This window comes from Papaver somniferum, chromosome 9, assembly GCF_003573695.1.
Source record: "Papaver somniferum cultivar HN1 chromosome 9, ASM357369v1, whole genome shotgun sequence".
NCBI classification, from domain to species: domain Eukaryota; kingdom Viridiplantae; phylum Streptophyta; class Magnoliopsida; order Ranunculales; family Papaveraceae; genus Papaver; species Papaver somniferum.
In genome coordinates this window covers 66352656-66364827 of record NC_039366.1, presented here as the reverse complement: position 1 = coordinate 66364827, position 12172 = coordinate 66352656, and the positions used below count along the sequence as shown (strand labels likewise).

General features: G+C 34.3%; 1 protein-coding gene across 2 annotated transcripts; it reads left to right on the top strand.

Annotated features, from left to right (window-relative positions):
- Positions 1-1098: 1098 nt before the first annotated feature.
- LOC113314466 (dnaJ homolog subfamily C member 28-like) lies at positions 1099-5005 on the top strand. Of its 2 annotated transcripts, XM_026563259.1 has the most exons (4): positions 1099-1441; positions 2003-2333; positions 2577-2668; positions 4927-5005. In XM_026563259.1, the coding sequence occupies exons 1-3, from the start codon at positions 1206-1208 to the stop codon at positions 2664-2666; spliced, it is 657 nt and encodes a 218-aa protein (XP_026419044.1). In that variant the 5' UTR covers positions 1099-1205; the 3' UTR covers positions 2667-2668; positions 4927-5005. The 2 variants fall into 2 exon arrangements, with proteins under 2 accessions (XP_026419044.1, XP_026419043.1); XM_026563258.1 differs by lacking the exon at positions 4927-5005 and having other exon boundaries at positions 2577-2891.
- Positions 5006-12172: the final 7167 nt, after the last annotated feature.

Here is a 12172-nt window from a genome sequence, read left to right as displayed (position 1 = left end):
ACTCGATCACCTTAAGGTTGTTTCTTTACGGGGAAATAAATTCAGCGGGTCCACTTGCTAAGAATATAGGAAACTAAACAGTAAATCTAGTTATATTTTCTTACCAAGATACTCTCGTATTGTCTGTATTTCAAAGGCATCTGGACGCAATTCGAGCAGTTATCCATTTCAGGAATCGATCTATCTTCTAACATTCTTGATGGAAATGTTCCAGAAGAGATTGGTTTATTAAATGGATTTGTTATTCTCAATCTGACGAGTAATCATTTTTCAAATAGCATCCCGGCGAGTATTGGAAACATGTCTAGTCTAGAATCTTTGGATCTAAGTTTTAATAGACTGTCTGGACACATTCCACAAAGCTTGGCATCAATCGACTCCCTTGGGTTTCTTACAATAATTTCAGCGGTAGAATCCCTGTCACTTTGGGTTTGGATGATTTTATTTTCGGAGGAAACGATTTATTGTGCGGATTTCCTACGGAGAAAAATTGCACGGGTGACCATAATATTAGTACCACCGATAGTACTTGCAATAAATTTGGCCATGACGATCAACAGGTTGTAAAAGAGGATGAAAAGGAGAATGTCAAAGACAAGTTGTTATTGTATGCTATTGTTGCTTTGGGATTTAGTTCAGGATTTAAGAAAAATGAAATGGTGGTTTCCGTATTGGAGAGTTGTTAATTCTGTTTAGAATGGTAGATTGTATTCGCAAAGATGAATGATTGTAATAAATTAACTAAAGATTGATGGAGTTCCAAATATAGATATTTATCCTGTCTTGCATCCAGTAAATAGTCTGAAGGCAGGGCAGACAATATCTCGATAGTGTTACATAGTATTTGTTTATCAAGGCTCTTCATGTTGTCAAAGTAGTACTTTAGGAATGCAGCATGGCAACATACATGTATGTGCAGCATTCTAGCAGTTTTCTCTTGGAGACATTTTTGCATATGCATTACGCTAAGATGATGCAACGTGTACACAAATTATTAATGTAGTACAATAGTTATTCATAGGCGGCAGTATATTATCATCATTCCTTCCACTTGTGATAATCAAACGACTCAAAACACAGAGACTGTGAACATTAAAACGCCACGTCAAAGAAGATGAGTCGGTGAGTTGGTCTCTCTCAAACCATGAAATTCCTTCTTCCTCCACCAAAACGAAAACCAAGGTTTTGAAATTGTTGCCCTAGCCATGGCAACAAGGCTGGCAAGAAGAACAACCTCAAACTCAAATTACTTGCTTTTCAGTTTTAAAAAACCTAGATGGATTTATTCTTCACGAGATCATCAACCGGAGATTGAATCGGGAAATTCAACAACCGATTCTAAACCAGGGAAGAAACTTGTTGATCGTTTATCAGCTGTTATTGATGCTGTTAATGATCAGAAACTTCCTCCTCAGCTCCGTGGACAACGTAACGCCGTTAGGTAAAGAATCATCCATATTATTTATTTGCATGATCATATGTTGAATTTGGAATCAAAAATAATCTCAAATCGAACACTTAGTATTAGATCGATCAAACAATTCAGTTTTTTTTTTTGTTGTGAAATAGCTAGATATTGGGTGTCAATGGTTTAGTCCAGTAGTTAGTAGCTTATATCGATTATGTTTTTGGGAGTACTTGGTAAATTTTAGAATCTGTAGCACTTGATGTACATTTGAAAATTTCATAGCAAGGAATAGGCAGATAGATGAGTGGGCACTTGCAATTTGGTAAAGGAGAATTTACTAATAACAAGGACCAATTTCGGAAATTGGGATGATACCATACCATTATGATGGTGATAATCCCCCGCTCCAGTGGGCAAATGTAGAAGCCCAAATTCTATATCAGAGTTCCATTGTTAGTGAAGATTTGATATGTAATGTGGTAGCTTCTTTAAGATCATAGACACTTATAAACAACCGTCGCTTCAGTTATTTTTATGTTTTTCTACATTTTGGGCTAGCTTTTATTGTTGAAAATTGCTTGTTTTCAACTTCAGGTCTGAAACCGACATCATTAATGTTGTTGAACAAAGAATATATCAATCCATGGAAGAAGCGAAGTTTGAAAATTTACCAGGAAAAGGCAAACCCTTGAATTTTGTTACCAACCCTCACGCAGATCCTGCAGAAGACACCTTGTTCAGAATTCTCAACCAAAATGGGTTTGCACCAGAATGGGTAGAACTCAACAAGGAAATAAGGAGCAATCTTGCTCAGTGGCGGTTATCCTTGAGTAAAGCACATGCCAGCCGATTAAACGGAGACATCTCTAAATGGGACAAAGATTCTGAGTCTCTTAAGGTTCAGATTCGCGCTATCAATGATAAGGTGAGAGACATGTGTGTGCCATATACAAAAGTACATGCATCTTAGATACTGTTTGAATAGATACGTTTTATACTCTTGAGTGAAATGTGCGGGTTCAATTAAAACTTAGCAGTTTTCCAAGTAGACAGTGACACTTATTAGCGGCTGATGGGAGGGGCATTGATCATACCGTGACATTTTTTATTGCTTTCCGTCTCTACTTGACAAGGTTTACATTCAATTCAAGCTGTACATTCATTGCAGGTATTCCGTTACAATCTTATTGTACCTGGTGGACGGCAGATGCATGGACTTAAGTGGGAGAAAGAATTAGATCGAATAACAAAAGAGTGACGGTATTTCATTAACTTATCACATAGAAAGATATTAAAAAGGTTATTATTCCTGTTTTCAGGAAAATGTTGGAAGATAGATATAGTGTTTCATTATCTTTGTCTATCAAACCTCTTCATGTTGTCAAAGTAGTATTTTATGAGTATTTCGACTAGTTTCCTCACTTTGTCTCGTGGATGATACTATCATATGTATGAGTTTTTAAGAAAAATTTACAGCTCTTAATAATCTTCTCTAAAACCACATGTCTAACAGGCACATAATGTTAATCAACCAGTTCCAAAAATGGTTTATAAATGAACGATTTTTTAGGGACCATGGTTTTTTTGGGGGACCATGGTCTTATTAGGCTAACCTCCCTATACTTATAAGGGGTGTCCCAAAATTAGGTAAATACCCATTTACCCTTTACTTTAATTTTAATTAAAACTAAATTAATCTAATAATATACATCTAATCTAAATGAATTTATTAACCAAAATCAAAATCAAAAGAGCAATTGAAAATTTTTAGTTTTGAAAAAAAGTTTATTCTCTTCTTCTTCTCTCTTTCCTTGACGTTCCTCGTCCGATTGAAAAATCCATCAATCTTTTTAATTCGTTTTTGGATAGGAAAACTGAGTAGTAATCATCAAAATATGGTTTAAATGGATGTTAAAGTGGCATGTTCGGTTAGGAATAGTTTTAAAAAAAACTAGTTTTGTAACCGAACATTCTGAAACCAAGAACACGAAGAACACTTCGGTTATCACGAATTTAATTTTTCATAACCGAACTCGGAGTTCGGTTGGTTCGCAAAAAATTCTAAAACTAGTTAGTAACCGGACTCTGCCCATAATACAAAAAAAAAGGAACCGAACTGTGTTATTTTTCCTACTATGTTGAGTTATGATATAACCGAACTTTACCTACCTTGTTCGGTTGGTTCGCAAAAATTTCTAAAACTATCTAGTACCCGAACTCTACTCAAATTCCAAAAAGAATCTTTTTTTCCAATGTAACCGAACTGTGTTATTTTGCCTACTATGTTGAGTTTCAATTTAACCGAACTTGTTCCACTATGTTCGGTTTGTTCGCAAAAATTCTTGACAAACCGAACTCTTCGCTAATTGCATACATGTGGAGTTCGGTTAGTTATGTTGTTGGGTTAAAGTTTGCGAACCAACCGAACATTACTCTGTAAGTCCTATAAACAAAGTTCGGTAACCTGTGTGTATGGAAAAGGTAACCGAACAACTAAAAACCTCCATTAAAGAACGAGTTCGGTAACCTGCGTATATGGAAAAGGTAACCGAACTACACTTTCAGATGAGTTCGGTAACCTGTTCTTCACATGAGGTAACCGAACTAGCCCAAAACTACCTTAAAAATTTACAGTTTTTTGAAAATTTGGAGCAATTCAACCAACATTATCTAAGTTTGAAACATACCTGGGTACCCAAATACTCTTCCTCCGGTTGTGGTTGGTAAAATCCTTTGTTTTTCATGTTTTCCTTCTTCATCTTCTCCAACTTTACTCTCTCAATAATTCTGCTTCTTTTAAAAGAAAAGCCATCTGATTTTTTAATCTCATTAATTATCTTTAACTTAATCATTTTAGTAATCACTACACTAACTATTATTAGCACTAACTAACACTAACTAATCATTACCAAAAAATTAATCAAGAGGGTAATTTAGGTATTAATATAAATATCTAGATAAGGGGTGACCTAGATTTACTTCTAATGTCTTTACCCAAAATAAAACCATGGTCCTCCCAAAATAACCATGGTCCCAAAAAAACCGTTCTTATAAATGACTTGATATTTTTTTCAGACCCAGCTAGAAACAACTAAAAAACTTTGGGCTTTCTGTTTCTCTTCATCTAAGCCCAGTACATCTGTATATCTGTGAATGCTTTTCCTGTGCCTTTGTCCCAACGTGAACGATTTTTTATGCGAAAAATGGGTCATTTGTCCAAATATTTTTAAAACACGGTGCAATGGTTGTTTGGGTGAAATGGACACGAAAAAAATAGCAAGGATGAAACTGGATTTATCCTGACTTAAACTTAAAAAAATAGCAAGGATGAAACTGGATGCATCCTGATGTAAATTAAAAATAAGAAAAATATTTGAAAATGGGTAGGATGAAACTGTTCACAACCTGGATATTTTTACATTTTTGTCCATTTAAACAGGATCAAAATCTAACTGTCCTTTTCACCCGGAAATTGTTGATTTTGGTCTTTTTAACCAATTTTGTGTTTCTTTTTGCAGACTTCCTACGAAAGAACTTTGCGCGGGTAATATTAGTACCACCAATAAATTTGACAAAGATGATGAAGAGATTGAAGAGGATGAAAAAGGGAATGCAAAAAACAGGTTATTGTTGTATTCTATTATTGCTTTGGGATTTAGTGTTGGATTTTGGGATTTGTTCTTTGTTTTACTTTTAAGAAATCTGAAATGGTGGTTCCCGTACCGGAAAGTTGTTAATTTTGTTGCAGTAATAATGGTAGAATGTATTCACAAAGGTCAATGATTGTACTAAATTAACAAAACATAGATGGAGAAATAAGAAAATTCAAAACTCTTTCATGGAAAAAAGTATGTACCCCTTGTGAGGAAGGTGGTCTTGGTATTAAAAGACTAAAAGCTGTTAACCAATCTCTGTTAATGAAGTTCATGTGGAGAATTTTAAATTCAGATGAAGAACGGGCACTGTTTTTATCTGCAAAATTTCGAGATAGATATGGTCAATGGACATCAAATTGGAAACAATCCACAATTTGGAAAGGACTGAAATGGGCGTGGAATGCTTTAAAAGATGATACCAGATGGAAAATTGGTAATGGATCACACATTTCAGTTTGGTTTGATATTTGGTAGGGGGATACTCCATTGATAGATGACATTGGTTATACAAATTATGTCAAGTACAATATTGGTCTGAAAGTTAATGCACTTTTATCTGAAGGTCAGTGGAACATTCCAGTTGAGCTGCACAACTTATCTCCAATCATCATTTGCATGCAGTTCATGGTGGTGTTGATTTCAGATTATGGAATGCTGATAAAAATGGTAAATTCTCAACTCATTCTGCAGTTTAAATAATAAGATATCATGAGCCAGTTTTGTCATGGACAAAATATATTTGGCAGCATTTTTTTCACTCTCGTATTGCCAGTAATGTATGGAAATTGCAACAAGAAGTATATGTAGATGATGCTATAATGGTGAAGAGGGCATTTGAAATGGTTTCAATCTGCTGCATTTGTTGTGTAGATCAAGATAATATGAATCGTACTCTCTGGGAGTGTGAGTTCAGTGTTGCAATTTGGGATTGGTTGACTATGGTTTTTGGATTTCCAAAGCCTAAATCATTTGCAGATGTTTGTGAGGTGGCAAAACACAAAGACAAAATGGTAAAACAGATGTGGATGACAGCTTCTTGTGCTACTATGAAAGAGTTGTGGTTTCAGAGAAATGCCAAGCTATTTGGTGAAATTAAGCCAAATCTTAATAGATTTAAAAGCAGAATCGTTCAGCAAGTTCATGAAGGTAGTTACAGAATGACAACAAGCAGATCTTGACTCACACATGAGAGCCAAATCATACTTTTTTTCAAAATTTAACATTCTGTTAGCTTTTTCTTTCTTGAGTATGTAATTTCTGCTTAGTTTTTATGTAACAGCTTTGAGTCAGTCCTGTTTTAGTCTTGTGACTTTGATTTTCAATCAATAAAAACCTAGTTTAATTGGGGGCTATAACTTCTAATTGGGGGCCATGAAATTTTGTTTGCCCTCCAAATTTTTCAGGGGTGTAAAAATCGAAAGATGAATATACTATTTTACCCTTGATTAATATTTTTTTTTTCAAGTAACAACCCTCATTAACGACCCTTCACCGTCATTAACGACAGTTTAGGGTCGTCATATACATCATGATCAAAACAATAACGACTCTAAACTGTCATACACTAACGACTCTTTTTGGAGATTAACGACAGTCTATAACAACATTTCTAAAACATTAACGACTGTTTAAGTCATCAAATGCGTAACTAAAACAGTAATGACCCTTCCAAAGGGTCGTCAGGGAATTGATCATTTTTATGACGACCCAAAACTGTCGTACATTTCCGCCATTAATGAATCTTCGACAATTTAGAGTCGTCACTTAAACAGTCTAAACATTAACGACTGTTGAAGGTCGTCAATGAAAATTTTTAATACCTTGACGATTTTTCATACTATCTGGGCAAAAAAAAAGTTAGACAAAAAATCTGAAAAAAAAATTAAACTCTAATTAAGTAAGATTATCACTAATTAATTAAGATTATCACTAATTAGTTAAGATTATCACTAATTAATTAAAATTTTACACTAATTATTTAGGGGCATTTTAGCCATTTAAAAAATATTTTTATAAGGGGTGACCCAAATTAGGTTCTAATGACCTTTTTTGTCCTCTAGTGCTCAAAAAATAAATCACCTGTTATTTGCAGACGATTGCTTGCTTTTTCCCTAAAGCTAATCTTGATCAGTCTAAAAACCTTCTTGAAGTCATTAAGGAATTCAGTCAATGCTCAGGCAAGTTATCAACTTCAGTAAATCTTCAATTTATTTCAGCAATAATGCCAGTCTTTCTACTTGTGAGATTATAGCTGGTATTTTACAGGTCCCTATTATGGATACTATAGAGAAATATCTTGGTCTTCCTTTCTTTATTGGTAGAAATAAAAATGTGTCATTCTCTTTACTTGTTGAGAAGATGGAAACTAGAATGTCTAAATGGAATTCTTCCAACCTGTCTGAACCAGGAAGAACTGTAATGGTCAAGCATGTGCATATGACCTGTTTCAAAATACCAGATCAAACAATCAAGGAGCTTAATTCTATTCAGGGGAAATTCTGGAGGAGAAAAAACACTAACAAGGGTGCTATTATTTCATGGACAAATATAAGTAGTGACAACAAAGAAGGCGGACTTGGTATTCAAGACTTAGAATGCTTCAATAAGGCGCTTCTCTCTAAATCATCTTGGAGATTATGCACCATTGGCTCATACATTTGGTCTAAAGCAATGAGTGTTAAATACTATCCTAATGATGACATTTTTTACTATACATTTAAAGATGACTCCTCTTATACTTGGAGAAGTATCATCTCTCAAATACAGTTTATTAAAGGAAACAACTTTTGGAGTCTGGGTAATGGATCTCTAATAAGAATTTGTAGAGATATTTGGGTTCCTGGACTTCTTTCTCCTCCTGAGCCAAAGAGTAATGCAGTAAACCCTTCATCCTATATGTTGGTAAAGGGTTTATTCATTCATTGAGTCTAATTTCTGGAATATCAGTTTGTTATATGACCTCTTCTCGATGGAGTTAGCAGGTAGGGATGAACATGGTTTCAGTTTTCCGTCAGATTCGGACTGAACCAGACCGATTAGGAAGAAACCTAACCAAACCATTTACTAATGGATTGGTTATGGTAAGAAAATTTGAAAACCGACATTACTGGTTCGATTTTGGTTTGACCCGAAAACCGAACCAAAAACCAATAAAAAATCTATAAGTATCGACCGTTGATTAAAATCAGATAGATTTAATCTACACCCTTAAGTATACATTCACCGACTTACTTCATATCTCTTCTCCTCCTTCTTCGGTTCACAAAACAGAAACTAAAGGCGAAAATGACTCATGAATCATGATCTCTACATTTGATTATTTTATACATTCTTGTGTGTCAATTACATTCTGCAGGTAGGTTAAAAAAAATTATACTGTGATTATTTTTTCCTAAAGATTTGAACTGCCAGTTTCAGAAAACTGACATACAATCGGTTTTCCATTAACCCAATGGAACAAACCGAAACCAGCTAAAACTGTTTAGAAACCGAACCAATAGTTAATGGTTCAGTGATTGTAAGATTTTTCAGAAACGGATAGTAAATCGACCATGAAAAACCCTATTCGCAGGTGCCATCTCTGGGTTATCTTTTCATTCACAACAAGAAGATAAGCTTATTTGGAAATTGGAGAATAATTATTCTTTTACGGTGAAATCAGCTTACAAGAAGTTGTACTCATGCACTCATGGCCAGTCTGGCACTACAACTGAAATGCATAATTTTTTTCCGGCATGTGGAAGATTACAATCATACGCAGAACTAAACATTCTATCTAGAAATGTCTTCGTGATATTATCCTTACAAAGCCCTGTGTTTCTCGGCTAGTGCTGATATAATTTGTCCGATGTGTGGCCTGGATCAGGAAAGTGCTTCACATATTATCTTACATTGCAACTACTCAAGAGAAGTTTGGTTTGGAAGAACTGGTTTGCAGTTTGAAGATCAAAATCTTTTCAGATAAGAATGTATTACATAGATCTCTCAGTTTATGCATGGCCAAAAATGTGTGTGCATAGTTTAATCCTAGTAAGGACGTTTTCTTGCTCGAAGGTTTTTGATAATAAGTTTCTGGATCCTCGGAAACTTATTTATAAGATTTCAACTCTCACTTCTGAACATATTACCAAAAAAATTAAAACAATTATTAAGTTAGTCTCGCCAGAAGCTAGGGCTAACTTAAAATGTAGTCCTCATGTGCATGGTGTTTTTACTGTTAATTTAGATATTTATTTTTATTACTCTACTAAAACTGCAGGTACTGGACTAATTATTCACAACTATGCAGGTGCACCCAGGGAAGCGAAATGTAGCTATGTTGGAAGAGCATTGAGTCTAGAACATGTAGAAGAATGACATTGTTGGAAGCTGTTAAGTGGATGGAGAGGTTAAAGATGGAAGCAGTGAAATTTGAGACAGATTCTATGATTCTGGTAGAAGATATAACTAAGGGTCAATTCAATATTAATTGGCACTTTTATAATTTCATTAAAGACATCATTTTATGTTTTAAGAAATTTAAGAACTGGAATTATTATTATGTTCCAAAGGACCAAAATAAAGGGGCAGACATTCTCTATAAAGTAGCTCGCATTAAGAAGTTAACTAAAGAATGGTGGGATAATCCACCTAGATGTATTTTGGATCAAATTCACGTTGAGATGGATGGAATATTTGTTTAACCAATGAATCTTCTTTCGTATCAAAAAAAAATAAAAAAAAATAAAAAACCTATGAGGATCGGGCGACGAGTTAACTGAGTGAATTTTATTTTTCCAAATTATTACTCAAAAGTCTTACTAATATTTTTTTATCTAGTCATTCATTCTCATCAAAAATAAATCCAATTTTTTGTATGGTCCTTATCTCTATTTCACAAAATCTCATTTTTTCATTGAAAACTAATAAATTAATTGAGGTTGCATTACAAAAGAAGTAGATCCATCTAATAACGATCTATGAGGAGATCTCAGGATATTTGATTTATCTACTGAAAAGTGATGGAGGATACATTGTGGGGTAGTCTCCCAATTTTAAGTAGAACTTAAGTTCCTTACATGTTTAGCTAAAGTATCTGCTACCTTATTTCCAAGTCTTGGAACAAAATGAAATTCTATAAAACTGTCGCAAGATTTTTTTATCATTTCTTCCTCATTAAGACAGGATTTAACACTCCAATATATGTCTTAATTCTTCCCATGAAAATAGTTAAAAAGAATTTCATAGTCTCCTTCAATGTCGAAGTTCTCAATTCTCTTCTTTTTTCCCAAATTGCCACATGCATCACTCATGTAGCCTCCGCTTCTTGTGGATCTGTACTGATTGACTGTCCTTCTCTTCCTCCTTCTGAATTTCTTGTATTATTTCTCATAATTAAGGCACAACTAGAAGGAAAGGTTTCTGATAGCCGAGTCGCATCAGTGTTAATTTTTAGAGTATCCTTTTGTGGTGCTTGCCAGATTTGGTGTGTAGTTTTCCTGTTCTTTTATGAGTTTTGTCCGGTTTACTAGTTCTCTTAGACCAAAATGAGATATGTCCATGAATTTTTAAGGACAAATTGGATGTTGTTTTATATTTATTCTCAAAGGCTCTACTGCATTTTTCTTTTCGTATGATCCAAATTTTTGTGAGGATTAGTTCTAAAGGGATTTCTTTTCTAAGTCTGTTAAACCAGTCCTTACATAGATCAAAGATTTTACTTAATCTATCTATATTCAAAAATATGGAATTAGGAACTGAAATTCATACTTCCTTAGCAGAAGGGCAATGCAATAATAGGTGTTCTATATTTTCAGTTTCCATTCCACACATTTTATAATGAAGGTCAACATATCTTACTTTTCCAAATAATTTAGAGTTTGTAGGTAGAATATTCTGCAAGCATTTACATAAGAACAACTTAATTCTTTGAGATACATTTAACTTCCACATAGACTTCCAGAAAGAATCAAGCAGGGATCAACTAACAATATCAATACCATTTTCATTTAGTTTATCATATAAGGATTTGATTGTATACTTCCCTGATTTGGTTAAAATCCATATGAGTTGATGATTTTAGAAGCAATATTATAGAGTAAGACATAGTTTATTAGGGTAAGATCTCAAGAACAATCTTCCTGGTTTATTAGATCTGAGACTAAGGTTAAATGGTTGTTATTTGTGCTACATAAGGTTTCTAGAGTGTCTTGTAGCCCTGGTATCCACTTATCATGCCATATGGTTATGTCTTGACCATTACCTACTTCCTAGACACTTTATTTATGTATGACTTCAAAGTGATTGAAACATTATGACTTTCGTCACTAGGTGAAGATAAACCCGATCAAAGCGAAACGCTTTACCAACACATGATTTCGAGAAAAAGATAAGTAGAGTATACTCAGCTCGAAATTTCAAATGTGTATGATCCAGTCTATATAGCATACGACTTTTGTCTCATAAGAAGTAACGCAAAAATCAAATGCCATATGGTTATGTCTTGAACTTATCTATCACTCAAAAGTCTATCTATTCTATCTCCTACTTCTTATGAGACAAAAAGTCGTATGCTATATAGACTGGATCATACACATTTGACATTTCGAGCTGAGTATTCATTACTTATCTTTTTCTTGAAATCGTGTGTTGGTAAAGCGTTTCGCTTTGATCAAGTTTATCTTCACCTAGTGATGAAAGTCATGAAAAATTTCAATTACTTTGAGAATTACTCTGACGTGAAACGGTCTGTGAATAACGGCTACATAACATCCTCTGAGAATGTCTCAATGATTGGAATGAGAGTTTAGATTACATAACCATGTATTCCTTGAACCGAAGTTTTCGAACTTTGTTGATCAAGAGAAACCAGAGGAATTGGCTTTGCAAAGTCCCCGAACTCAATCCGCGAACTGACGGAAGTTCTCTTCCCGAGAAATTCTGCTGGGATTTCATAGCAATTGAACAACTCTCTAACTAGTTCATTTGAGTCTAGTTATGGTGTAGAAGAACAAGGTTAATATGAAATGCTCATATGGTTGACCTTTAAGGTTACTATGTTGAACCAACATACACGTACACCTTTGGGCATGGTTTTCACAAACCCAGTAAATGTTTACCCAAGTGTGTG

What these genes read in the sequence shown, in the direction of transcription:
- LOC113314466 (XM_026563259.1), top strand. Translation starts at nt 1,206, where the DNA reads ATGGCAACAAGGCTGGCAAGAAGAACAACCTCAAACTCAAATTACTTG. An exon ending in GGACAACGTAACGCCGTTAG is followed by an intron (nt 1,442 to 2,002) that starts GTAAAGAATCAT and finishes TTTCAACTTCAG; the next exon opens with GTCTGAAACCGACATCATTA. An exon ending in TTCGCGCTATCAATGATAAG is followed by an intron (nt 2,334 to 2,576) that starts GTGAGAGACATG and finishes CATTCATTGCAG; the next exon opens with GTATTCCGTTACAATCTTAT.